This window comes from Ochotona princeps, chromosome 12 (assembly GCF_030435755.1).
Source record: "Ochotona princeps isolate mOchPri1 chromosome 12, mOchPri1.hap1, whole genome shotgun sequence".
Classification (NCBI taxonomy): Eukaryota; Metazoa; Chordata; class Mammalia; order Lagomorpha; family Ochotonidae; genus Ochotona; species Ochotona princeps.
Window position 1 is genome coordinate 51,484,777 of NC_080843.1, and position 27,449 is coordinate 51,512,225.

Here is a 27,449-nt window from a genome sequence, read left to right on the forward strand (position 1 = left end):
GAGGCGGGCTCGGGCGGGGCGCGCAGTCCGCGGACGCGGGATGCTGGGCGCGCAGCCTCGCCGGTCCTGAGGCCTCTGCTGCGCCTGGCACTGGGCGTTGGGTCCCGTCACCCGGCCCGGTGTCCCGGTGTCGCGGCGCCCGACAGTCTCGAGAGGTAAGGAGAGCCCTCTGCCGCCGCGGGTCCCTGCCACTTCTCCGCAGCCCGAGGGCGCGCTGCGGACTCCCCGTCTGCACCACCGGCTGTCCGGGAGCAGGTGTTGCCAAGAGGCGGAGTGGGCCGTGGGCGGCACTGAGCCCAAGTTTGGGGACCGCGACTACCAGGCGTTGTTTTTTGAAAGACACTTTGCGAAGTATTACATTGGGATACAAACGCTGTGGGGAAGGGAGCTGTGTGTCAGGGCCGGAGTTGCAAGCGTTGAAGTACTGCGAGCACTTGGGATACCTCAAACAAGGCAGAGCCAAAGCACAGGTATCTTTCAGTGTGTGTAAAACGAGTTCTTGATTGTTTAAAATGATACTCTGTGATGCATTGTATATAGACAGGCCGGGCATTGGGTACAACTTGTTGAAACAAAATTCACAAGCAAGGTAGACAACAGAGTTAAAGAGAAATGTTAAGATTATGGTATTCAAATTATGATCATAATTCATGGTCTGATTTATTCTACAATTCTGTTGCTATCCATCTTAGAATATAGATGATCATTTAAGTCTATTTTACTGCTCATTTTCATGAGAAGACTGTTAAAGTTACAAAATCCACTGTGGGTAAAGGAATAAGATTTTTTGGCGCGGGCCTTGGCATAGTGTGTGAAATGCCTGCCTCCTACTTTACAGTGCTTGGGTTCGATTCCTGGCCCTGGCCTTGTCCCTGGGATAACTCAGTTGAGTTTCTATCACCATCATGGGAAACTTGCATTGAGTGCCTGGCTTCTGTCCAGTCCCAGTCATTTTAGGCAACTGGAGTGTGGGCCAGATCAACTTTAAAAAAAAAAAATACGTGGTTGTCATGGGGAAGCAGGTGGGGAGCTGGCTTCTCCTTGTGCCACTCTGCATCAGTGATTTAAAGGAAGTGCATGAACGGCTGTCAGTGGTCATGCTTACCGGCGAGGACGGGTTGATGCGAGAGCTTCACCTGTTGGCTCTGGCTGGCTTTTGCCAACCAGGTGCAGGGGGTGGGGATTGGGTCAAACGTAAGGCTGTTTCTTCCCAAACAAGAATTTTCTTTTTCATTTGCTCAGCAGAGGATCCTTAATCACCTGCCTAATTACACTTCAAATCCCTGTCTTCCTTTCAGGAAATACAGCGTTTCCTTTGTGGAACCAACTCCTACTGACCCAAGGAGAGTTAATAGAGACACACCAGTTTCCTTTCCAGTGAATTGTGGCTTATTTCAATAAGTCCTCTTAATTCCATTAATTTCTGGTCTCATCTAGAGAATGTAACATGTATTTGGAAAACAGAATAATTGCTTGTTAAAACTACATTAAAAATGAAAAGTATAGGGGAACTGTAAACATTAAGGAAATGTATTTTAGTTGTCTTTTTAAAGAAGTATTTCTCACTTTATTTGAAAAACTGGGAGACAGAGTTCTACCATCCACTGATTGACTCCCAGATGCCATCAACACCCGGGGCTGGGCTAGGCTAAAGCCAAGAGCCTGAACTTCAAGCTGGGTCTCCCACCTGCGAGGCAGCCACCCAGTGGCCTGAGCTGTCATCTGCTTCGGAGTGGGAAGCACGTTAGCGGGAAACTGGGTTTGAAGCAGAGTCGCTGGGACTCAAACCGGACACTTCCATGGGGGATTCAGGTGTTATGAGCAGCAACTTAGCACTGCACCAAATACCTGCTCCCTTTTGGTGGTTTAATAGCATGTCTTTTTGCAGACTCTAGTTTTTAAAAACTGATTCAAATTCCTTGCATATTATTCTATTTATATCAAAGCAGAGGTCTCTTCCCACAAGTCATTTTGAACTTAAAGCTAACCAAGTCTTCCTGCCCTCCCAGGTGCCCTGGGAAGACGGCTGCGTGAAGACCCTGTCTCCCTGTGAATACTAGCTACAACTATTGGAAGACTGACAGAAGGTGACAATTGCTATTTATCTGTCATGAAAGTCAGGACCACGTGGAGTTAATGTTTAGTTATAGTATTCTGGGTATTTTTTCCCCAAAGATTTCATCATTTGGATGTGGCTCCTCAGAATGTCAAAATGAAGGCTCTAGATAATGCACCAATTGTGCAAGGAAGTGGTAATAGCCCGTTTGTGGAAGATGGGAAGCAGGGAGGGTTTGGTATACACACTGCGTGTTGTTAAGTGAGAGTTGGCAAAACGTAGCATCCTGACTCACCATGCAAAATGCTGAGCAGCTGAATGTGTGAAAATGTTTCATCCACATTAACTACTAGTTTTGATGCAATTAAGTAAATAACAATAAATTCACTTAAGGGTGTGTTATACAGATAGGAGACCTTGGTATTATTGCAAAGATTAGCTCCAGGTTGGGCACACCTGAATGTTCTCGACAGGTAAGCTGGAATGGAGCAAGAGGAACTCGTTCACCCACAGGGAAAGTTCATGTTCTCCAGAACTTCCTTTCGGTGTCTCCTGGGAAGTCTGACTTCTGAGAATGGCTTTGTCATTTCATGAATTTATGAATCGCATTGAACAGCATCATCATATCTGAAGTTCTACTTTCAGGTGTTTTGGAGATCAAAAAGAAAATCACAATTTGGATGTGAGAAAAAGGACATGAGGAGACTAAAGACTTGGGATTTTGCTGATCAGAATGAAACCAATGTTGCAAGATTTTTCCAATCTGCTGTTGGTGGTGCTCTGTGACTATGGTGAGTATCCTGAGAGTAGGTTGGCAGTGGTTTTGGCAGTGAAACCTACAAGGGAAATTTCCATGCACTGAACTCCAGGACCCTACAGGCAGCTTCAGGGCAGGGTCGGCAGTGCGGGGCATTGAAACTGTGGTCTTTGCAAACCTAACATGCTTCCCCAGTTTTGTATGTTTCATTCAAATTTCAATGTATTTTTTTCTTTTCAAAGATTACTTATTTTTATTGGGACGACAGCTTTATAAAGAGGAGAGGCAGAGAAAGATCTGTCTGCTGGTTCACTCCCCAAGTGGCTACAACAGCTGGAGCTAAGCTGATCCAAAACCAGGAGCCAGGGGCTTCTTCTGGGTCTTCCATGTGGGTGCAGGGTCCCAAGGCTTTGATCCATCCTTTCCTGCTTTCCCAGGCCGCAGGCAGGAAGCTGGATGGGAAGTGGAGCAACTCTGACATGAACCAGTGCCCATATGGGATCCTGGTGCTTGAAGGGAGAGGATTAGCCAATTGAGCCATTACAATAGGCCCTAAATATATTTTTTACTCTTAAAAATTAAAAGCAAACCTTACTCCCATTTTAGCAAACTGCAGAGAAGCATGTTATCCAGAGTTATCTTTTATTGATTTCCCAATAATTCTGTATTAAACACTCTCACACACAAGGATATTCAAAAAAATATTTATTTTATATTTTTATTGGGAAGGCAGATATACAGAGAAAAACATCTTCCATCCCCTGGTTAACTCCCCAAGTGGCTGCAGTGGCTGGAGCTGAGCCGACCCGAAGCCAGAAGCTTCTTCTGGGTCTCCCATGCAGGTGCAAGATCCCGAGGCTTTGAGCCATCCCCTATTGTTTTCTCAGGACACAAGCAGGGAGTTGGATGGGAAGTGGAGCAGCCAGGATACAAACTAGCGCCTATATTGGATCTTAGCAGTTCAAGGCAAGGATTTAGCCATTAGGTTATCACCCTGGGCCCATAATGACATTTTAAATGATGGGGTTCTATATATGATTTTGCTTGATCAGAAAGTTTTGCTGCTAGGATATCCTTTAAACCAGTCTGCCTACAATACCTACTGGTTGTGTGCTTTCAGACTACTCTCTTAATCCTTATGCTAAAATAACATGCAAAATGAACCATCTTTTACAATTTGCATATCTTTCATAGTCATTTAAGCAGTTAATGATATGGTAGTAGAAATTTTTTTTCAAAACTGATGGACTGTTACAATGCAATACATAAAATACTGCCGAATACCAGTGGAAGAGCCAGCTAAATGAAACAGCATATTCCATGTCTTTTACACAGTAAGTTTCTCTCTATGTTCTCCTCTCAGATAAACAAAATTTTAAAAGAAATGGGGATAGCAGACATGAAAAGGGAAAGGAAATTTTATGCTAGTCATCAGGCTTTCGTGGGGCCAAATGGTAGTTCTCTGTGTGGGGACGTGATCTTGTCTGTGGGGATAAGGGCTCTGGGGTAAAGTGACAACACTGACCTTCAGCGCGTACCTCCTATCTGCTGCTGGAGCCCATTTTCCACTGCGTCTTTGTTCTCTATTTCCAACTAGAAATGGGGTGTTTATGGATTGACTCCCCATCAGATCTGAATCTCATCTGCCTCAGTGACAGTCCCTGTCATTCATACTAGATCTTTGGGTAATTGCCGGAGTCCAGCTCCAGCCGAGAGTTCGGAGCTCAAGAAGGGTGCGTGAGATAGGCGTAGAAAGAAGAAGAGAGAAAGAAAGGAGAGACGGACCACTAGGATTCCTTGATGATTGTGGACATTGCGAGAAAGCTGTCCGCTTTATTTAGACAGAAGCAGTACAAGGTTTTCTTTTAGGGGCATTTTGACATAGCTTCAGGGGGGCACAATTTACAACTTCTTGAGAAATGATTGAGGAAGGGTCCCACATTCCTTTCTTATCTTGGTTTGCCAGTCTTCACCCGCTCTCCTCAGGTCTGGGCTCTAACCTTGGCGCCACCTGTGACAACCAGGCCCCTACCTTGAATTATGTATGGGTTAGTAAGTCCGGGGTCTTAGTGTATGGGGATTACGGGCCATTGGCACTAAAGGCCATTAGGTCAGCAAGCTCACACAGTTTGTTATCTGAACAAGTAAAGCAAGAGTTATAACGGAAAGAATTGTAATTAGCAATGAGCCAAGTTTACTCCATTTAAGTTTCAATTCTGCAATTGACAAGTGAGTGTTTCCAAAGACAATTCTACAAATTGTTTCACCTCAGGACAGGGTATTATCCATTCCAACGTTGCAGCCAAGAATTTCTCAGTAGACAACACATCTTACTCAGTAATACACTCTTACTACAATTCTTATTCTACAACTTATCCATCACTTAATGGGAGAAATACATCAAAAGAGAAAAAACAAAGATCTAAGACAAAAGGTTTCAAACATTAAGTTCCTCTACAACTGCAGGTTCTACAACCTCATAAGTGATCAAACAATAATCAAAAGTATATCTTTGTGATGTTAGTGAAATCAGCCTATATTTCCTCTAGTTAGAAATTATGAAAGCAGCTAAAACAACTACTATGTTCTAAAGAGTTGCAAGGACAGGCTAATCCTTAAGGTCACAGTAACTATATTTTTTGCCTTAGCAGGATAGCCTTTAGGGTCCCAGTAACAGGATAGCCTTTAGGGTCCCAGTAGCTATATTTTTTGTCATGGCAGTTTTAACCCATACTCCCATCATTTCCATTAGTTTGTAAAATTCTTATCAAGCCATTTCCCAGAAAGCATGCTAAATGTCCGGGCCAGATTTTATGGCAATGGGTAGGTACACAATAAGGTGTCTGGAAACAGCATGGGCTTGATTGTACTCCTGTGTGCAGTTAAAGGCCCACTCACCAAGACATTATCAGTAACATTAACTCTCAAGCTGATATTACTTGCCAAAGCCATCTCACAGGGGCAAACAATGCCTCAATAGATTACAGGATGCTTAGTGGGGTGCTTGAGTGTCCATGCAAAAGGGTGGTGAGACTGCATCAAGGTGGTCAGAGAGAAATCCGCCGGGCCCTGCCAAACAGCTGGAAGCTCCCTGGGCCCTGCCATGCAGGGAGCTGTTCTCTTCACACCTTTGTGTCATTCACACCTACTGCACGGACCCTGGCAGGTAATTAAGTGGTTTGTCTTAAAATGTGCCATGTGGTCGCCCTGCCCTCCTGCAGAATTGAACAACTGTGACTTGTACTCAGTTGTAATCCCTTCCGTGGACTGTGGTGACCACTGGAATCTCTTTTGCCATGAACAGTATCAGGTCAGCCCTGAGCCAGTGCACAGACTCCCCCAGCATTGGCACCTTCCCCAACCTTGAGTTGTCTTCAACCAAAAGGGAATTATCTCTAGATTTGCATTCGTCCTAAGTGGGGAGAAAAACAGCTTCTTGCTATTATGGTTTCCAAGCAAATGGTGATTGGGCATTTGGGTTTATCTAAATGTTATATGTTTTGTTTCACCTCGCCTTCATATGAAATAGGTAAAGTGCTTAACTGAGAACATGCATGTGCCAATATATGCATGTGCTGAGTCTAATAATCATTGATTGAGCACAAGCGAGCATGAGTGTTTTAAAGACTGCCAGAACCTTTGAACATATGTGATGTATGTGTCATATCTGCGTGTGGTGTATCTAACAAGAATGGTAAATACTTGACATTATTCTTCAAGCCGAAAGGATGCTGCAGTTCTTTAAATGTAGAATAGTTCTTACCCTAACTGTGGGCCAGCTGACTGTTGCCTTGCCAAATTCTGCTTCCTTTGATATGTGTTTGGACAGGGTTCAAAACAGAAACAAGGATTCTTGTGTGTCTGGGATCTGCACTATTCACTTTAGCTGCTGTGCAGGGTCTCACTTGAAGAGATGTGATTCATCCCAGCTGAATGATGCTTGGGAGCCTAGTAGTCATCTGTTGTGTCTAGGACAGTGCTAGTTGCTGTAATGTCCTTAAAATAAGCCAAACCCAAATGTCCACTGTGGACCCTGGGTGAGCCATTCAAAGCAGAGTATCAACATTTCTTACCCATCTAAAAATGTCTGCCTCACATAAACTGGGGATATTGGCTCCATTATTGCTCAAAACTCTTAAATGCTTGTCCCAAATATTAGAGAAAAAACTTTGAGGATAATTTAGGGTTTTGGAGTTTAAATAACCTAGACCAATTTGTGTTATTCAAAACAGGATTTCTCAACCTTTATTCCGTGTATCCATGTCCTCCAAATACCTAAACACCAAAATATGATTAAAATAAGAAATGGAAAGTATTGCATTTTTTTTCTTAAAGATTTATCCATTTATTTGAAAATCATATTTACAAGGAAAGGGAGATAGTTCACTCACTAGATGGCTGTAGCAGTCAGAGCTGGGCCAAGCCATCCAGTCATCCAGGTCTCCCATGTGGGTGGCAGGGCACAAACACTTGGGCCATCTCCTGCTTTGCCCAGGCTGTTAGCAGAGCAACCAGGACATGAATTGGTGCCCATATGGGATGCTGGTGCCAAATTACACAACTTTACCTGCTATGCCACAAGGCCAGTCCAGTTCTTAGACTTTTAACTCTGAAAATTATCAATTGCTCCATCTTTGTAGATTTTCATTACAGATGGGTTACATTATTGACTTCACAGCAGTGCTTATCACTGAGTATTTCAGCCAGAAGCATGAGTGATTGTGAGAAAACAAAGGAAAGAGTGATGTCCAGTTCCCAGGACCTGTATATCATCTTATGTCATCCTTATCCCAATTCCAACTTCTCACATGTCTGAAATGCTGTCTTAATTGATATCACTAATGAGGTCGGCGTTGTGGCATAGCAGGTAAGGCTGCCATCTGCAATGCTGGCACCCCACGTGGTATCTGTTGGTGTCCCAGCTACTCCACTTCTGATCATCTCCCTGCTAATGGCTTGGGAAAAGCAGAGAAAGATGGCCTAAGAGTATGGATACCTGCTACCCATGGGAAGGACCAGGATAAGCTTCAGCCTTCCCTAATGCTGGCCTTTGTGCCCATCTGGGGAGTGAATTGGCAGATAAAGGTATTTCTCTCCCTCTCCTTCTGTAACTCTTTCAAATAAATAAGTAGATCTTTAAAAAAAATTGATGTCATGGGTAGTGCTCTTGCAGTGCAACTTTCAAAGCCAACCCTGACTATCTCATTTCAGTTCTTGGTGAAGCTGAATATCTCTTCTTGAGAGAACCAGGCCATGTAGCCCTGAGCAACAGCACGGTGTCTGTGGATTTCCAGTACTTTGATGAGGGTAATGGGACGCTAAGGAATGTGTCTGTCCTGCTTTGGGAAGCCAGCACCAATCAGACTGTTACTACCAAGTCCCTCCTGACCAACCAGTCCCAGGGGACGCTGGAGTTTGAATGCTTCTGCTTCAAGGAAGCTGGTGACTACTGGTTCCTGACAATGGCTCCAGAAGTGACAGACAACAGCACTCCCTTCCTGTGGTGGGAGAGAGGTGCCTTGCTGAAGGTGGAGTGGCCCGTCTTTCACATTGACTTAAACAGGACATCCTGGGCAGCAGAAGGTACCTTCCAGGTGGGCTTCTCCACCAGTCAGCCCCTGTGCCCCTTTCCTGTGGACCAGCCCAGTGTCTTGGTGGACGTAACTTTCGCCAATAGCCTTCCTGAGACAAGAACGGGTCCCGGACAGCCACTGGAGATAAGAACCAGCAAAAGGACGGGGCTCGCACAGGGCCAGTGGGTTGAGTTTGGCTGTGCACCAGTGGGGCCAGAAGCATATGTCACTGTGGTGCTCAAACTGCTTGGCAGGGACTCGGTCATGGCCACCACAGGGCCCATTGACCTGGCCCGGAAGTTTGGATACAACCTAGTCATGGCGCCAGAACTCACGTGTGAGTCTGCGGTGGAGGTCATGGTGCTGCCGCCGCCATGCATCTTTGTCCAAGGAGTGATGGCTGTGTTCAAGGAGGCCCCCAGGCGCCCAGGGGAGGGGACTGTCCAGCTGGCCCAGAACAGCCTGCCACTGGGAGAGAGGAGAACCGCATTCAACTGCACGTTGTTTGATGTGGGGAAAAACAAATACTGCTTTGAGTTTGGTGCATCAAGAAAAAGCCAGCTTTCTACAAAGGAAAAGGAGTGCATGCTCATTCAGAGAAATATAGGTGGGTACTGAGATTTTTCAGCATTTAAAAATCAAGTGGGTGTCCTCGTGTCCCCAGTTCTCTTAGAACTTAGGTGAACTCTGCTGTCCTTTTGATAGTCGTTGCCCATGATGTACTAATTAGCGTTATTGTCCCTGTCTAAAAAAAGTAAACATATTGTGAAAGAGATCCACTTACTGAATTTCTTCAGGCCTCAGTTTCCCCAGCAGTAAAAAAGGAATAATGAAAGGAGCTTCCTCAGAGAGCTGTGGAGATGGACTAGAAGAAATGTCACCTTGTTCGTGTGGTGCCCTGGTGCCCAGGAAGTTAAACATCCTAGTAGGACATCACATGGTAGTGACTTGGGAAGTCAAAGCTAAATCCTGAATTGTAACTTGTGTAAGTAACTTCTGCCTGCTCTTAGCTGAGCACAATGATTTTTCTCTTAAACTGTTCATGACAGGAATGAAGCTGTGCTAGTGAGATATCATAGCAGGGTTTCTGACGTTTTTCGATTCTGCATTTGTGCCCTGCCCCGTTAGACCTGATGATTCTGCAGCTCCTCGCGTTTCCCTTTGCCCCAGTGTGGGCCTACCTTTAGCAAGCACTCTAACTTGGCCAAGATTGTCTGCACCACCTGCCGGTCTGATCTTTACAAAGCCCACAGCCTCTTGGCAGCCCAAACCTATCACTGTTGTCTGTAATCCCCAGAATTCCTTGTTCCAAATGTACCCACTTCCTTTCCCTAGAGGGCCTTTTGTTTCAGCTTCCCCCCTCTCCTGCCCTCCAGTGTTCACTGCCCTGCCTACACTCACCGCTTTCTCCAGCCTAGATTTCATGACCTGTCCTTGTAACCGGCCTCCTACTCACATCCTAAACTCCTTTGCCATCTTTTCCTTTCAGTGCACTTGCCAGGCCACACCGCTGCTCCTCATGGATCCAGTCATCTGCCAGCCACCCACTTCACCCCCTCTGCTGAGTCCGCACAGCGAGGTCACACCCAGGCACACTGGTACCACCGAGAACAGATCATGTTTTGGTTCTCAGCTGGGCCTCCGTGCTTCCCAGTGTGCCAGCTCATGCTCCTCTTAACTGCAGTTCTTACCCCTCCCTCCTCCAACTCCATCTGCTGCTATCTACTTAGTCTCAGAGTTGCTCTTGCCACCCACCCAATGGAGCAGCTGGAAGCCATTTGGGAGGAGTGTCTCGCCCACCAGAAGATCATTGAGCTTCCGGGCATTAGAGCCATTCTATCCCACTCCTTTCCTGTGTCCAGGGGAGCTATGCCATTCCTCTGATATGTGATAACCTGTTCCCTGCACTGTGACACTTGGCCCCTCTGCTCAGTTCAGGAAGCTGTTCATCAGTATCCGCCCTCTCAGCTCTTGGTCTGACCCCTGCTTCCAGCGCATTCTCATCAGCTTTGAAATGTGCCTAATTCTATGTAAAAGCAAAAGAAAAAAACCACACCCAAACATAGTTTCTCTGAGATTTCACCATACTTGCTGTCTTTTTCCTTTTATAGCACAGTGGCTTGAAATGTTGCCTGCACTTTGGGTGGGGTTCATTTCCTTGCATCGCAGTCACCTCAGCCTACCACAAGCTGGCTCCCACCCAGCTTACAAATGTTCTCACTGAAGCAGCTGGTGAATGAGTCTCAGCTTCCCCCAAATCCAGGGCCACTGCTCAGGCTGTGGCGTCTCTGACCTTGGCTCTGAGTTTACCTGGCTGCTACTTCACTGTTTTCTATGCTTGTTGTCTCCACACATCTCTGAAGCCTTGGTTGTCTGTAATGCTCTTTGCATACCCTCCTGGCTCATGCTGGTGACTGTCTTGATGCAGACTTCAGAAGGGCATCTCTGCCCCAGTCTTCCCCTGCATCCAAGCCCTGTTCAATAGCTGGCATCCCTCCTGTGTCTCCCAAGCACCTCCGAAGCAACAGGTCCAGAATAGAACTCATCATCTCTACCCCTAAGCTTCCTCGGTGTAGGACTTCACCACCAAACTCATCTTTCAAACCAGAATCTCAGGAGTCTCCTCCTTCCGGCCTCTTCCATGCTGGAGTCTCTCTGCTCCTCCCCAGATCCACTGACAACACTTGATTTGTGTCCTCCATCATCCCTTACCAGAGCTCTACGGTCACACTGGGGGGTGGTTCCTCCTTGTCCCTTGTGTGCACAATCAGAGGGAATGTTGAGAATGCAGGCTGGCTGAGGCTATTCCCCTGCTTAACACCTTTCTGCCACTTCTCTGGATGTGAGGGTGTGAAGTTGTAGGCCCTTCATGGTCAGCCTGGGCTGCCTCTCTACCATCTCCAGCTCTGCTCTAGGGCCCAGGACACCCACCTTCTGCCTTGTCCCAGTAGTGTTAATGTGACCCCCATGTCTTCATTTGAGTTGCTCTCCCTCAACTCGTCTGGTTAACTTTCTGTGCTGTAAGCCAGTGCAGCATCTCGAGTTCCTTTTCATGGTATTTTCTCACTTCTGTTGTTGCTTGTTTAATGAATGTCTCCCCACTCCCTTCCACCTATGCAAATTGAGAAAGTTTATTTGGCAGCAAAACGCTACTCCTGCTGCCTCAGAGCTTTATATGGGCTTTGGTCCACCTGCTATGGCTGTTATATCAATGGGTGCTCACTACTTGTTTATGAAAGTTAGAAACTCACGTCTTGCTAGTCTTGAGCACTTATTAGTAGGAGAACAATTAGATGGAACTAATTTGCTTATCCAGGATTGAAGGAGGCCTTTGGTATAGCAGTAACACAATGCTTCGGATGTTCGGACCTCATATCTGAGTGCTTGGGTTTCAGGACCAGCCTGGTTGCTGATTCTGTCTTCTTCTAACGTGCGCCCTGGGAGGCAGCAGGTGGTGGCACAAGTCATTGGCTTCCTGCCACCCACAAGGGAGACCCAGATTGAATTCCTGGTTCCTGGCTTAAAGCATGGCTCAGGCCAGGATGTTGCAGGCGTTTGCAGAGTGAATCAGTTCTGGGGGAAATCTTTCTCTCAAACTAACAGTAACGACAACAAAAAGGATTTAAATATCATGCAGTATATTCTTGACTTTTCAAAAGAAGGCACTTGTTCAGGGAGAAACATTCTGACCAGATTTATTGGAAATGACCCAAAGGAAGCCCAGAATGTCAGGCCGTTCGGTGTAAAGACATTTGAAGGCCAGGGAACCACCTTCTTGGTTCTCCAAGCTGGGCCTTCTTTCCATCCGGTGTCTATAAATCCAGGAGTTTTCCCTCAGCAGCTCCTGTGGGAGCAGCAGAAGCTGTGGAGAGGAGCAGAAGGCGAGTGGTTCTCTGCATGTTCACACTGAGGATGGCTGAGGGCTTCCCCTGGGGCTTCCTCATGCACTCACAGCCACACAGCAGGGCAAGGAGCCAGAACCAGAGAAATTGCACTTGCGTAGAGACTACAGAGCCTCCATGTGGCAGGGGGACAGCGGCTCCAACTCTGCCTTCCTTTGCTTTGTTTGTCCCAGTTTAATATCCCTAATCCAGAAATCCAGAATGCTCCAAAACCGGCACATGCTAGTGTGACACCACCATTGGAGAATTCCACGCCTGACCTCGTGTGACTGAATGCAAACACACTAAAAATATTGCATATAACCAGAAAGTATGCATGTGTGTTGTAATTGCAACTCGCATGCATTTTGTATTGAGATTTGGGTCCCTTCCAGAAGATGTCTCCTCCAGTATCCACAAGTATTTTAAAAATCGGAAATGCTAAGCACTTCTTTGGTCCCAGGCATTCCAGATAAGAGAGACTAAGCCTGTATTTAAATTTATCACTGAATTGAGTTCTCTACTGTGTACATGGACAGCTCTGACCAGTAAAGATTGTCTCTTTTTGCAAATTGATGTCATTCAGGAACCTCGCATGGCTAGCATGAGACAGGGGGTCTCTGATTAGTTTCTTTAAAAAATGGAATTAGTGTGTTTTATATATTTGTGCTTTTCTTCAAACATGTCTCAGGATCTTAGGATATTACATGAGGAGTAACTTGGAGCACGTACATGATCTGGATGCTTATCCCACCTAGTGGGGTAAACACTTACACAGTGATCACTTTGCACCAGGCACTGTCCTGGATGGTTTATGAGTATTCAGTCCCTTAGCTCTGATGATGATAGGTTGTCAGTTTTATGGTGAAGAAATAGAGGGACGGAAAAATGAGTAACTTATCCAATATCAGTGATGTTGAAGTGTAGATCCAGAATACAACTCAAGTAGACTAACTTGACCTTTGCTTTTACCATGGTTCTAGAACACAGTTCACTGGTAACCCATGTAATTAACAATATAATGCTTTTGAAAAAAATGCATAAAGCGGGCTCGGCAGCATGGCCTAGTGGCTAAGGTCCTCGCCTTGATCCCATGTGGCCGCTGGTTCTAATCCCGGCAGCTCCACTTCCTCTCTGTCTCTCCTCCTCTCGGTATATCTGACTTTGTAATAAAAAAATAAAATAAATCTTTAAAAAAAAATGCATAAAGCATTTGCAAAAAAAGAATATACACAAACATATATATTTGAAAATCAGAATTAGAGAGAAGAGGGGAGAAAGAGGCAAAAAAGAGAGAGGAATTGTCTTTCTGCTAGTTCTCTTCCAAGAAGGCTACACAACTGGGGCTTGGCCAGGCTGAACCCAGGAACTTCCTGCAGGTCTGTCATGTGGGTGGCAGTTGGGCCAAATCTGCTGCTTTTCCTGGGCCGTTAGCAGGAAGCTGGATTGGAAATGGAGCAGCCAGGATATGAACTGGTGCCTGTAAGGGATGTTGGCATTTCAAGTGGTGGCTTAATGTGCTGCACTATGGTACTGGCCTATAATGATTTTAAATTGCATAAAAAGATTCTGTTATTTTCCTTCTTGATGTATTAGTTCACCTTGCTTCTGTAACCACCTGAGAATCCACTTCCCCAGGCATGAACACAATTTATTCAATGATGAACTTCGCTTTGTGCAAAGAATATCTAAACTGCTTATCCCAGATCTCCGTACTATTATGGTCTGGGCATGTTGGATTTTCTTCTGTGTTCATAAATGTATCTTGGTCTTTAGGAGATGGCTAATGAAGTCTTGGGGCAGAAACAAATCTCCCTTTCACATTCCAGGTGAAGCTTGCTCTCTCAGCATAAATATGTTCTGTAGTGAGTGGCCTGAGAGACTTTTGACCTGGCCAGACAGGTTTGTTCCGTTGGTGTGGGTGCATGCACGGACGCCTGAACAGGACCAAACAAAAGACTCAACAAGTACTCACATTGGTCGTTTTGCTCCTCATCTCTTAACACATAGAATTGCCTAAGCAGTTCCCATGGGTGCCAAGTGTTTCAGAGTTACCAGCAGAGATCTTCGGGGGTCAGATCTCATCAGGGATCACTTAAGGACTTCTTTGTTCCCCGTTAAATTTGATCATTGCTTCATTTGAGTGATTTCCTGTATGGTTAATTTGATTTAGAAACAATGAGAAAGAAGACATTAGTTTAAATGCTTTTATTATTAATTATCCTGCAAGCCATGAGGTTTACTTTCAAGGCACAAATACACTTAGCATTTTTAAATGAAATTTTGAGGGACATTAAGATTCATATTTTTATCGAGAATTGAATTTGTTTTCTGGTCCCTGCTGATAAAATCTCTTTTTAGTTTGGCAGGTGGTTTCATGTATTTAAATAAATCATATTTATATTTATGTAAAATGAAAGAGTAGTTCAGAAAGAATAACAGAACAATTCTTTTGCAGTCCTACCTTTTATAGTCTTAATTATGAGTACAAGAGAAGATTGATTGTGAATTAATGTGTAATTCCCAGTAGATTTTCCAGAAATAAATCAGAATACTTTAACTCAAAGAGTTTTTAACATGAGAACCCCAAAGCTTTTCAAACGCTGAGAGCTTAATGTCTGCACAGCTTGGAAACCATGAGGACAAAGCCAGTCCATTGTTCTGCCTCATGAGGAGCTGCAGTGTGATCCGGGAGGCACAGAACCAATATTGTGTTCAGTTGGACCTCCGGATGGAACATAGTTACCACACCTCAGTTGATGCTGCTCCAGGATCCTGGCTTGTAATGATCCTGTGCTTGAGAAAATCCCAGGAGAATTTTAATTGCTATAAAGGACTCCTATTCCATGACTCACTCTGAAGATTGCACCACTTGGCTCACTAGAGAATGCAGCTCCTCTACCCACCGTCCCTGTTTGTAGAGCTCTGTTATTTCTTTAGCAGCACGAGAAGAGAGCCTTTTCTGCAGAGGATATTTTGATGCCTGTAATTGGCAGGTCCTGATAGGTCTTGAGGTTGGGCAGGTGCTGATAAAAAGGATAATTCTTTTTTAAATAGGGGACTGTTCAGTTCTATTTGGTGATGGTTGCATATCTGTCTGGAATAGACATGTGCATTTTTTTTGAAGATTTTATTATTATTGGAAAGCCGGATATACAGAGAGGAGGAGAGACAGAGAGGAAGATCTTCCATCCGATGTTTCACTCCCCAAGTGAGCCGCAACGGGCCGGTGCGCACCGATCCGAAGCCGGGAACCAGGAACCTCTTCCAGGTCTCCCACGCGGGTGCAGGGTCCCAAAGCTTTGGGCCGTCCTCGACTGCTTTCCCAGGCCACATACAGGGAGCTGGATGGGAAGTGGAGGTGCCAGGATTAGAACCGGCGCCCATATGGGATCCCGGGGCGGGTTCAAGGCGAGGACTTTAGCCGCTAGGCCACGCCGCCGGGCCCAGACATGTGCATTTAACAATAATAGCATTGGCTATTCTAGGAGGGATTTGCATGTATTTTGGAGTTCTGGTATCAGATGTATCTATATTTAGAATTGTCACTGTCCTTGCTGGATTGCTCCTCCTCGTCATGTTCATATATGTTAATATCCATTCATATCTGTGCAGTCTCTAATGAAACCACCAGGAACTAATCATCAGGTTCCCAACCTTGTACCCTAATGCAATGTAAATTCTTTGAAAGGCCCCACTTTTTTAAAAAAAGTTTTATGTTTATTGGAAAGTCAGATATACAGCGAGGAGGAGAGACAGACAGGAAGATCCTCCATCTGATGATTCATTCCCCAAGCAGTCACAATGGCTGGAGCTGAGCCAATCTGAAGCCAGGAACTCGGAGCCCCTTTCAGGTCTCCTACGTGGGTGCAGGGGCTTTGGGCCTCCTCGGCTGCTTCCCCAGGCCACAAGCAGGAAGCTGGATGGGAAGCGGAGCTGCTGGGATTAGAACCAGTGCACATATAGGATCTCAGTGAGTACAAGGTGAAGACCTTAGCCGCTAGACTGTTGCGCCAGGCCCAAAAGGCCCCACTTTTAAACAGCATAATTAGATTGTTTGCACCATCTTGGTATCATTAACATAAGGCTTTAGGAACTGAACTCCTGAATTCAGAGAAATGGATATTTAAATAACAAAAGCTTTTTTTATATAACAGCGATTTTTTTAAAAACAGAAACAAACAAACAAAACCAGAATGGGCCCTGCTTGGTAGCCTAGTGACTAAAGTCCTCTCCTTGCACATGCTGGGATCCAATATGGGCGCTAGTTCATATACCAATAGCCCTGCTTCCCTTCCAGCTCCCTGCTTGTGACTTGGTAAGGCAGTCAAGGACAACCCAAAGCCTTGGGACCCTGAACACACATGCGAGACCTGGAAGAACCTTTTGGCTCCTGGCTTCAGATTGGCTTAGCTCCAGCCATTGTGACCACTTGGGGAGTAAATCAACAGATGGAGGGTCTTCCTCTCTGTCTCTCCTCCTCTCTGTGTATCTGCCTTTCTATAAAAATAAACAAATCTTAAAAAAAATAAAAATAAAAAAAACAGGATACAGTTAAATCATGCTTTCTATCTACTCTGACAATCTCTGTCCTTTAATTGGTATGTTTAGGTTAATTATATTTAGTGTTATCATTAGAACGTTGGATCAAGATTTATTTTTATGGATTTACATTTGTTCCATTTCATTCTTTGCTTGTTTTTACATATTCTTTAGAGCTAGTGAATATCTTTAGGATTTATTTTGTCAATGCTGCTAGTTTATTATAAAATACATCTTTAGTGGTTTTCCTGGAATGTCTAACATATGTGTTTTAGGTAGTTTTTTTCTTTTTTTATGATTTTATTTATTTATTTAAGATTTATTTTTTTTTAATTACAAAGTCAGATATATAGAGAGGAGGAGGCGAGACAGAGAGGAAGATCTTCCGTCTGATCATTCACTCCCCAAATGAGCCGCAACGGCCGGTGCGCGCCGGTCCAAAGCCAGGAGCCAGGAACTTCTTCCAGGTCTCCCACGCGGGTGCAGGGTCCCAAAGCTTTGGGCCGTCCTTGACTACTTTCCCAGGCCACAAGCAGGGAGCCGGATGGGAAGTAGAGCTGCCGGGACTAGAACCAGCGCCCATATGGGATCCCAGCGCGTTCAAGGCAAGGACTTTAGCCACTAGGCCACGCAGTCGGGCCCTATTTATTTATTTTTTAAATGATCTTATTTAGTTGATTAGGGTACAAAGGGTCAAGGGCTACTGGAAAGTGGGTAATACCATTGCTTCCACACTGTTAGTTTTTTTTTTTTTTCCCTTGTATCTGGAGTCAGGGGAGAAACAAAGGGAAACGCCCCACCCAGCCTCCCACCCATCCCAGGTCCCTGACATGAGACACGCTCCGAGGGTCCTGCTCAAGCAGTTTTGATAGTTCAACAGCTCTGAATTGCTGCCAATCTCATCATTCCAATTGCAATGAAACCTATTCAGAATCTACTGGCTGGCATAGTCTCTTCATAGTTGGGGTTCTGAGATCAGCAGTTCAATTGGAGGGATCTCCAAAGAAACCTCATCTGAGATGATCCCAAACCTGATGCTTGTGTGAATTTGCCAGTACAAGGTCTGGCACAGTCCGTCGCCCCAATCAGCTTATGCTTAGGTATTTTTTCTGTCCTTTTCTTTTTTTTCCTCCAAGATCCCAAGTTATGTATATGATGCTGTTTGATGCTTTCAGCTATTATACTACTTTATATGAGGAATTTTGAATAACATGCTATTTCATTCCTCCTTTATATAATTATTATACCTATGATTAAACAAATAATACATTGTGATAGTTCTGCTTTAGATTGTCAGTTATATTTTAGAGCACTTAAAACTAAAAAGCACTGAGATAGGGGTCCTAGTGATGCAAAACCAGTGAAGTGAATATGGTTTATAGTAATGCATTTTACTACATAAAGAGTTGGAGGAAAGGAACTGACAGGATGCAGACCTGGATGCAGGATTGGGAACTGGAGATGCTGGTGTGCTGAAACACTGTACTCTGCCCCGTGCAAATGCACAACCTAATATGTTAACCAGCGTTTTAAAAAGTGACAATTATATTTACTTTTAGATGTGCTGTTTGTAACACTCCTAATTTCTTTGATTAGATACAGTTTTGTGTCTGGCATCATATGCCTTCTCAATGAGGGAATTCTTTAAGCATTACATTCCTCGTTGTGAAGACTGTGGTGGTAATTCTCACAGTTTTGGTTGGAAAAGTATTTCTTCTTTACTCATTTTTGAAAGGTATTTTTTTTTTAATGTGAAATTCTGGGTTGGAAGATTTTCGGTAGTACTTGAGATATGCTTGCATAGGTTTTTAAAATTATTTTATTATTATTTTTAAAAGATTATTTATACCGGAGAGACAGATATACAGAGGGAATGAGAGACAGAAAGAAAGATCCTGTGTCTGCTGGTTCACCCCCCAAGTGGCCGTAATGGCTAGAGTGAGCTGATCCAAAGCCAGTATCCAGGAACTTTTTCAGGGTCTCCCATGCAGGTGCAGGGTGCCAAGGCTTTGGGTCATCCTCTCTACTACTTTCCCAGGCCACAGCAGGGAGCTTGAAGGGAAGTGGGGCAGCTGGGATAAGAACCAATGTCCTTGTGGGATCCTGATGCATGCAAGTTAAGAACTCTTAGCCACTAAGCTGTTGCACTGGGTCCCTTACATAGGTTTTAAAAAAGATTTATTTATTTAAATGTCTGAATGACAGAGAGAGAAAGATACCAGAAGAGGTCATTGATATTTTGGTTTACTCTCACAAATGACAGCAGCAATGCAATCTAGCCAGGCAGAAGCTGGGATCCAGAAACTGTCTGGGTCTCCCATATGGGTGGCACAGGCCCGAGTACATCTTCTGCTGCCTTCCCAGGCACATTAGCAGGGAACTGGGTGGGAAGCAGAGCAGCTGGGACTCAAACCAGCATTCCAGTATGGAATGCTGGCATTGCAAGTGGTGGCTTAACAAGTTGCCTAACCCACTGTGCTACAGTTGCAGCCTTTTCCATAGTCTCTAATGAGAAGTCAGCTGTCATTCTCACCTTTGTTCCCTGACATATGCTCCATTTCTACATCCATCCTCCTGGTTCACCCTTCAAGATGTTCTGTTTGCCTTTTGTAAATGTTGAGTCCAAGTTGTTTGCTTTTTTTGTATTTATCCTTCTTGGAGTTTTCTGCGCATCTTGGATCTGTGGTTTGGTTTCTTTCATTAATTGTAGAGAGTTGTTGGGTATCTGTTCAGATATTTCTTCTTTTTCTCTTTTCCTCCAGAGATTCCAGCTATGATATGAGATGCTATTTAATACTCTCCCACAACTCTTAGGTCTTCTTCTTTTTTTAAAGATTTATTTTGTTTTTTATTGGAAAGTTAGGTACACAGAGAGTAGGAGATACAGAAAGGAAGATCTTTTGTCTGATGATTCACTCCCCAAGTGGCCACAATGGCTGGAGCTGAGCCAATCCGAAGCCAGGAGCCAAGAGGTCTTCCAGGTCTTGCATGTAGGTTCAGGGTCCCAAGGCTTTGGGCTGTCCTTGACTGCTTCCCTAGGCCATTGGCAGGATGCTGGACGGGATGTGGGGCTGCTGGGATTAGAACTGGTGTTGATATTGGATCCCAGTATGTGCATGCAAGGCAAGGACTTTTAGCTGCTAGGCTATTGCACTGGACCTGGGTCTTTTTATCTTTGTGCCTGTGTCAAGTCTGTTAATGAGCCTGTAAAAGATACTCTTTCGGAGTGTTATCATATTTTTAAAATTCTAACATTTCCATTCAGCTGTTTAGATTACAGCTCTCTGATGAAATTGCTCATCTCTTTATGCATCCTGTTGACCTTTTTCTACTAAAATCTTTAACATATTACCCATAATTCTTGATATTCTCTCTCTAATAATTCTAATGTCTGGGACTGGTTATCTTGATTACTTTATCTTTTGATGATTTGCTGTTTATTCTTTGTTTCTGCATGTGTCTCATAATTTTCAGTTGAGAGTTACACGTCCTGCTTAGAATTATAGACACAGAGGTTTTACGGTTTATGCCTGGCAATGTTTTCTGTTCATCTTTTCTGTGAGTAATGGGATGGTATACTAAGGAACTGAGCCATATTTGGAGTTTTCCCATTGCTATGGTTGTCCTCAGTGCAGTGAAGATTTAAAAATTAGGTGTTGGGTCTGGCGTCGTGGCCCGCAGCTAAAAGTCCTCGCCTTGAACGCGCCAGGATCCCTTATGGGCACTGGTTCTAATCCTGGCAGCTCCACTTCCCGTCCAGCTCCCTGTTTGTGGCCTGGGAAAGCAGTTGAGGACAGCCTAAAACCTTGGGACCCTGCACCCGCCTGGGAGACCTGGAGGAAGTTCCTGGCTCCTGGTTTTGGATCGACACAGTACTGGCCATTGTGGTCACTTGGGGAGTGAATCATCAGATGGAAGATCTTTCTCTCTGTCTCTCCTCTCTGTGTATCTACCTTTCCAATAGAAATAAATAAATATTTAAAAAATATAAAATCAGGTGTTGCTTTGTGTTTAGGGAAGACTTCGGATGGACAGGTGCTTCTTTTTCCCCTATTCTATTCCACCCTTTGCTTTAGACTTAAGCTTGCATGTCAGAGTTTTCAGCCCCTGTGCTATGACTGCTTCCGTAACAGTAGAATGTTGTTATTTATTATTTGGTATTTGCTAGTCTGGAGTAGAGGCAGAGCATTTTCCTTTCCTGGCTCAGCTTCAGTCTAGGTCCCTCAGTCTCAGAAACGGGTTCTTCCTGATGATTTTGCCTTTCCCTAAAGGTAGATGATCTCAAATAGTCTGGGCATAGGGAATTTTTGATTCAAGGGTGAAGAAGTTTTTCCTTTTTTCTACTCCCTGGCCATAACTGGTATCGGGATTTTCTGTCCTTTCCCTGGAGATGAAGGCTTTTGCCGGTAGAAGAGATGGGGAGGAGAGTTTGGCTGAGGTCTCGTCCTTAGTGCTGTGCCTTCCCTGCTCAGGTTTCTACCATGAGGAGAGTTTGGTTTTGCACTTGCTCTTTGGCTGTCTTGTGAGCCTTTGAAGAGATCCCCAGAGGAGAATCTGCAGGTCTGTACAAATTCCATGGATATGTGTTGCTCCTCTGGGTTCTACATCTTCATTTTAGTTTATGTGAGGATTTTAACAATCCATTACTGTTAGTTACTTAGAACAGTTAGAGTTCTAGTTTTTACGTTATTGTGCGCAGCTAATTCCCACAACCTGGTTCTTCGGCATGAGCCGAAAACACCAGATGCAATGGGGGCAGCAACAGGATGGAGGTGGTAGGAGAACAGTGAGGGGCGGGAGAAGGAAGGGAAGATGGAGGTACCTGGGGCCACTTATGTTCTGGTCAGCCGGCTAAGCACGCAGGTGGGCAGGATTGGGAGGGATTGAGGGCAGGCCCCAGGGGATTGGTGCCTGCAAGTGAATGTCTTAGTAATTGGTGAGTGGGTGGGGGTGGGATTCTCAGGTGAAATGCCAGGTTCCATCTGATTGGTGGACGGCTAGACTGGTGCGAATTTCGTAAGCTGTGAGGAAGAAGGAATAGTGCCAGGCAGGGTGGGATATTCTAATAACTCCTTACAATTACAGCTGTAGGTAGATTCTCACCAACGTGTTATGTGCTCCAGGTGAACCAGTGTCACATACCATCTTTCCTCGGAGAAGCCTGTCTCTATATTCCAAACTAGTCAGTTGCCCTTTTTCCTTATCTTGCTAACGGGTGCTAAGAAGGTTGAAATTTCGTAGATTCCGTAGCGCTGCTTTAAGGTGGGGAGCGGTGGGGAGCGGCAGGGAGCAAAGCTCTTTCCAGCCATCTGCATCTGTGGAGCTGTTGTTACTTTCTGACTCTTCACAGCCTGAGTTTTGAGTTTTGGTGCTTCATTTGGGGAAAGTTAGATTTTCTCAAATGAAGTAGCACTAAAAACGTGACTTGTGTCCTTGCAGAGACTTGGGGACTGTGGCAGCCATGGAGCCAGTGTAGCACCACATGTGGGGATGGTGTCAGAGAGCGTCGCCGGGTGTGTCTCACCTCCTTCCCCTCCAGACCCGGCTGTCCTGGACCGTCCTTGGAGACCTCTCTGTGCTCCCTGGAGGAGTGTGCTGGTAGGTATCCTTGCTTCCTTCCCCTTCAAAACCGCCAGCTGAAGAACCAATGAACCCATCACCAGTCTGAGTCCAGTGGGCTCATTCATGCCTTTTGATGATTTCTGGCTGCGTTGACCCTAAGCTTGTTAGTATTTCTAAGATGGGTGTAGCTGAGAGCGTGTTTGTCATTGAAAGGATTATATTTAAAGCTGGAGAAGATGGGGAAGTGACAAGAAATAAATGCAAATTAAAGTTAGCCATAAACATTTTTTTTTGAGATGCAAAAATGGAGTGGGATGATCATGTCTTCCTCCGGTTTTTAGGTTGTTATTTCTGCTTCTAGTTTCCCTCACCGAAACTCGGGGAAAAACAGTTGTCCTTAATTTTTCTTCTAGCCATCCCACTGAAGCCCAAGGGGACCACCTTATTTGTCAAAGTGGGGACCAGACACCTTTTCTTACCCTTTAAGAGACGTCAATATTTTACCATTCCTGCCCAGCAGAGGAGGTGGTGGGGACATTTCTTCATGCTATCTCCTGGGGACTGCCACTCCTGGGATTTGCTAAGCATCGTCAAGGGGAGAAGCAGAAGATGCTCCCTGGGTGTTGGATGTGAGTGGTCTATGGATGTGACACTCATGGGCTTGGTAAGGTTTGCTCCAGTTCATGGGGTTGAGTTGTGTTTATTTCCTGTAGGTTATGATGATGAGTAATCCTGGCTGTTCCCATGGGCATCTCACCTCCCCGACTTTTCTCTGGCCCTGGTTCGTAGATTGTCTTTCTTTCAGGTCCTACCACGTTTGCTCTGTAATTTCAGATGAGACGATCACCCTCAGTCTCCTGTTCCCTTGAGATCTGGGAGGCTTAGTTGTTCTTCTGAGTTTCGATCTCGAATACCTTTAGGCCGAAGTGCAGGCCCCTGGCTGTCCGAGCCAGTGTCTTGGGCCTGTGGCCTTAGGGAATTCCTCTTCTGTCTTCCCAGTTGGATCATTGGCCTGGCTCACTGCCTTCCATCCTCTTCCTTCTTGGAGCTTCAGACCCAGGCTCTTTACCAAGCCCTCAGTCTGCCTGCTTGTTGTCTTTCCTAGGCCTGGGCCCTACCCTGAATCAATTTCTTTAGTTCTGTCCCATGCTGGTTTCTGAGGCTCTCTTCCCTTCAGGAATCCTCATCACTCTCCACAGTTCCCTCCTTGTCCATATGGGATGCTGCCCTCATCTGCTGCAGGACATTGTTGTGTTATAGGTATATTATACTTTTCTCCTTAGAGATAATTTCTGGAGCGGGGGAAGGTAAGTAGGTCAGTTAATGTGTTTATCTCTGGAAGGGGACTAGATATGACTCTGTACTAAGCTACCCACCTTTTTTTGTTTTTTAAGCTTAAATTTACCCAACAAGGGGAATTTTATTCCTGACTCATTTATTATCTTCCCAAAGACCAACAGCAGTGAAACAAAAGGGAGAGCAAGAAACCTGCAGGAGAAGCTTAGAACTGGTTTCCTGGAGTTCCTTTTCTTTCCCTGTTGGAAATGTTTACATGCCTTTTCAGTCCACCCACCTTCTCTTAAACCCGCAGTTGGGCTCCATGACATCCAGCCTCATCACAATCTTTGCCATTTTAGCTTTCTTATGGAAAATTGGCATAGTCTGCTCATTGTAGCTGCTCTGCTTCCCATTAGAACACCACACACTCCCCCACCCCGGGAATATCAAGATTTTGCTCTTCTTGTAGCATGTTACTGTGTGAGGTTGCTGCTCACCACACTTTTTACAGATGGCTAGGCAGGTTTTAGGAGAGTTTACCATGTTTGCTGGAGTGTTATTGGCATGGGAAGATGAAAGTTATCTGTCTTAGAGATGAGGGGTAAGGGGAAGCAGAAAGCTGTCAACACACACAACGTAAGACGGGGCGGAGAACTGACAATAGGATGAGATGCAGGGACTTCAGCACTTAGCAAAGGCGGTCATCTTCTCCCCTCCCCTCCTCTTCCTGCCTGAGCTCAGCAACGCTTGAGATCCTACGTCCTTTCTTCCTTTGTAGCGCTCCGGCCTTCTAGCTCATCTCCTCTTCAGCCCCAGGGTCCAGTGAAGTCTAACAACGTGGTGACCGTCACGGGCATCTCCCTATGCATGTTCATCATTGTGGCCACCGTACTCATCACGCTGTGGAGGAGATTTGGCCGCCCGCCCAAGTGCAGCACCCCTGCCCGACACAACTCCCTCCACTCTGCTGGCTTCCGGAAGAATTCGGACGAGGAGAACATCTGCGAGTTAAGCGAGCCACGGGGCAGCTTCTCGGATGGGGGTGATGGGCCCGCGGGGAGCCCTGGTGACATGGGTATCCCCCTGACCTATCGGCGCAGCGTGCCCGCGGCTCCCGAGGATGACGCCTCTGGCAGCGAGAGCTTCCAGTCCAACGCCCAGAAGATCATCCCGCCTCTGTTTAGTTACCGTCTGGCCCAGCAGCAGTTGAAGGAGATGAAGAAGAAAGGGCTGACGGAGACCACCAAAGTGTACCACGTATCTCAGAGTCCCTTGACGGACACAGCTGTTGAGGCTGCTGCTGGCGCCCCCTTAGACTTGGAAAGCCCGGAAGAAGCAGCTGCCAACAAGTTCCGCATCAAATCCCCCTTCGCTGAGCAACCTGCAGTCAGTGCTGGGGACAGACCTCCCTCCAGGCTGGATCGAGGCACGTCCCAGACCGCTTGTGCCATAAGCCCCAGCCAGACCCTGATCCGCAAGTCCCAGATCAGGCATGTGGGTGTCAGAGGGCTACCCGCAGACAGGAGCCATCCCAGGAATTCCCACTTCCGGAGGACAGCTAGTTTTCACGAAGCCAAGCAGGCCCGGCCGTTCAGGGAGAGGAGCATGTCCACGCTCACCCCACGTCAGGTCCCCAGTGCCTACGGTTCTAGGATGCGGCCCTGGGACCAGGCAGAGGACAAATCCCGGCCTCAGAGTCGAGGGCCCCACCCACTTCCTGAGAAACAGGAGCCTGTGCAAGGCAGCAGCGGCCCCTTAAGTCCACTCCCTAAATGCTATGCCTTGGGGCAGCCTTCAAGGAAACCGGAGCTGGGTGACCACCGCCACACAGGGGTTGAGAGAACAGAGCCACATAGGGCCCGGAGGGGACCATCCCCCAGTCACAGGAGTCTCTCAAGGAAGCAGTCCTCCCCCACCCGCCCCAGAGACGGCTACCAGAGGGTCAGCCCACTGAGCCCTTCACAGTGCAGGAAGGACAAGTGTCAGAGCTTCCCAACCCAGCCCGAGTTCGCCTTCTACGACAACACATCCTTCGGCCTCACCGAGGCTGAGCAGAGGATGCTGGACCTCCCAGGTTACTTTGGATCCAACGAAGAGGATGAAACCACCAGCACGCTGAGTGTGGAGAAGCTGGTGATCTAAAGTAAGAAAAAACCCAGGACCCTGCATAGCTGCAGGCCCACGGCTCAGTGTTCACCACAAACACACACTGTCCTGCGGACAGCTTTGTGTGCCTGTTGGGACAATCAGACAGAAGTTGGGGAGGAAGTAGCCTACATGCAGTAGGGTGTGTGTGTGTGTGTGTGTGTGTGTGTGTGTGTACATGCCCATGTGTTTTAATTTGTGAGGAAGTGGTTATTTATCCTGAACTTTTCGCTTTGTTATCCTGTTTCTATTGGCTTACTACTAATAACAATGATAATAAAAGTTAAACAAAACAAATGGAGGGTGTGGTATGCAAGGTGGTTATGAGAGATGACCAAGATAGGACCTGGTGAGTGGGATATGCTTTGAGGATTGCATGAGGTTTCCAATTTGAAGCAGAAATCTGGGAGCATCAGCTAGTGTTAACTTGGTGTCACAATTATGAATTATAATTTATCAAGTTATACATATTTAGGATCTGACACTTGTGGTTGCAGTATTGAACAGGTATTTGACTGATAAACGAGCAATATCCATTTGACTACTAAACTACCTACAAATGATGATGCCACAGGATATTCCAGAAAAGCTTTGTGCTTTTTCAGCCCAGGGTTGGCTCTGATCTCATCAATGTTTTAATGAAACACAAAGTCTAGGTGACTTTAATTGTGTGAATTAATTTGGCTTTGGAGAAATAACATAAAAAGCTGGTTTTTCTGGTAATGAATCAAATGAAGGCCTTAGCCATCATGGTTGTGGAAATGTTTTGAGAAGGAAAGTATGAGCGCTTGTGAAAGGATCCAGTTGGAACATGGGAGGTGGGTGCTAACTGGGACACAGCCCAGCCCCCGGAAGCCACTGTGGGTCCCTGGACCAACAGCACAGTGAGTGCTGTCCTAACATTCATGCCTGTGTGTTTGCAAACAAGCCTTTATGGCATTATTTACAAAGTGTGGGAATTTCTCTCTGATCCATGATTTAATTAGAACAAAGAGATCAAGAGCGGAGAAGAGGGGGAAAAAGTCTTAGAGACATAGGATCCCATCTGTTTGCTGACTCCGTCTTCCCTATTTTACAGAAAGGGCTTTGGGGCGCAAAGGACCCTTGCACAGGCTGGCGTGGGACATGGGCTGTGATGCACCCTGCTGCAGGATGTGTGAGTCTCTCAAAAGCAGGAACTTTAGGAGAAAGCTGGCTCCTCTTGCAGCAAGAAATCAAAAAGAAAAAAAGACAAAAAGAAAGGTCTCTTGGCTTTTCCGAACGGAAGCTTCCCACTGATAGATGATCTGACCTGTGAGGCCTGGTCTTGTGTGTTGCTTTGCTTGGAAATAGAACTGAAGAGCCTAGAGACTGGGCTGCTTCCCCAGAAGTCTAACATCATGGCCCATGTGGGCACTATACATTCTTGTGTACATTCTTCCGGTCATTCCCTTGGTGAGTCACCTGCATGGCTTTGGGTACATGCATTTTCCCTTCATTCTCATGATGACTTCACTACCTACCACTCTAGCCCTGTCTTTTGCATTATATTTTTTCTTCTTTGAGAATTTTTCAGGATATCAAACATGGTGAGGTTTCAGAGACTGTTGGAGATAGCAGATTTAAATGTGTGGGGTGGGGTGGGACTCACAAATACAAAAATCGTAGTTGTCAAA

General features: G+C 45.7%; 1 protein-coding gene across 2 annotated transcripts; it reads left to right on the forward strand.

Moving 5' to 3' along the window:
- THSD1 (thrombospondin type 1 domain containing 1) lies at positions 1-26,293 on the forward strand. Of its 2 annotated transcripts, none has more exons than XM_058670826.1 (5): positions 1-119; positions 2,690-2,847; positions 8,025-8,993; positions 22,249-22,407; positions 24,428-26,293. In XM_058670826.1, exons 2-5 carry the CDS (start codon positions 2,790-2,792, stop codon positions 25,789-25,791), a joined length of 2,550 nt encoding a protein of 849 aa, XP_058526809.1. In that variant the 5' UTR covers positions 1-119; positions 2,690-2,789; the 3' UTR covers positions 25,792-26,293. The 2 variants fall into 2 exon arrangements, with proteins under 2 accessions (XP_058526809.1, XP_058526810.1); XM_058670827.1 differs by lacking the exon at positions 1-119 and adding an exon at positions 419-470 and having other exon boundaries at positions 2,702-2,847.
- Positions 26,294-27,449: the final 1,156 nt, after the last annotated feature.

Bases quoted from the DNA above. Each gene is read 5' to 3' on its own strand.
- THSD1 (XM_058670826.1), top strand. From the start codon at position 2,790: ATGAAACCAATGTTGCAAGATTTTTCCAATCTGCTGTTGGTGGTGCTC. The intron at 8,994-22,248 runs GTGGGTACTGAG...GTGTCCTTGCAG, and splicing joins GCTCATTCAGAGAAATATAG to AGACTTGGGGACTGTGGCAG. The intron at 22,408-24,427 runs GTAGGTATCCTT...CTTCCTTTGTAG, and splicing joins CTCCCTGGAGGAGTGTGCTG to CGCTCCGGCCTTCTAGCTCA.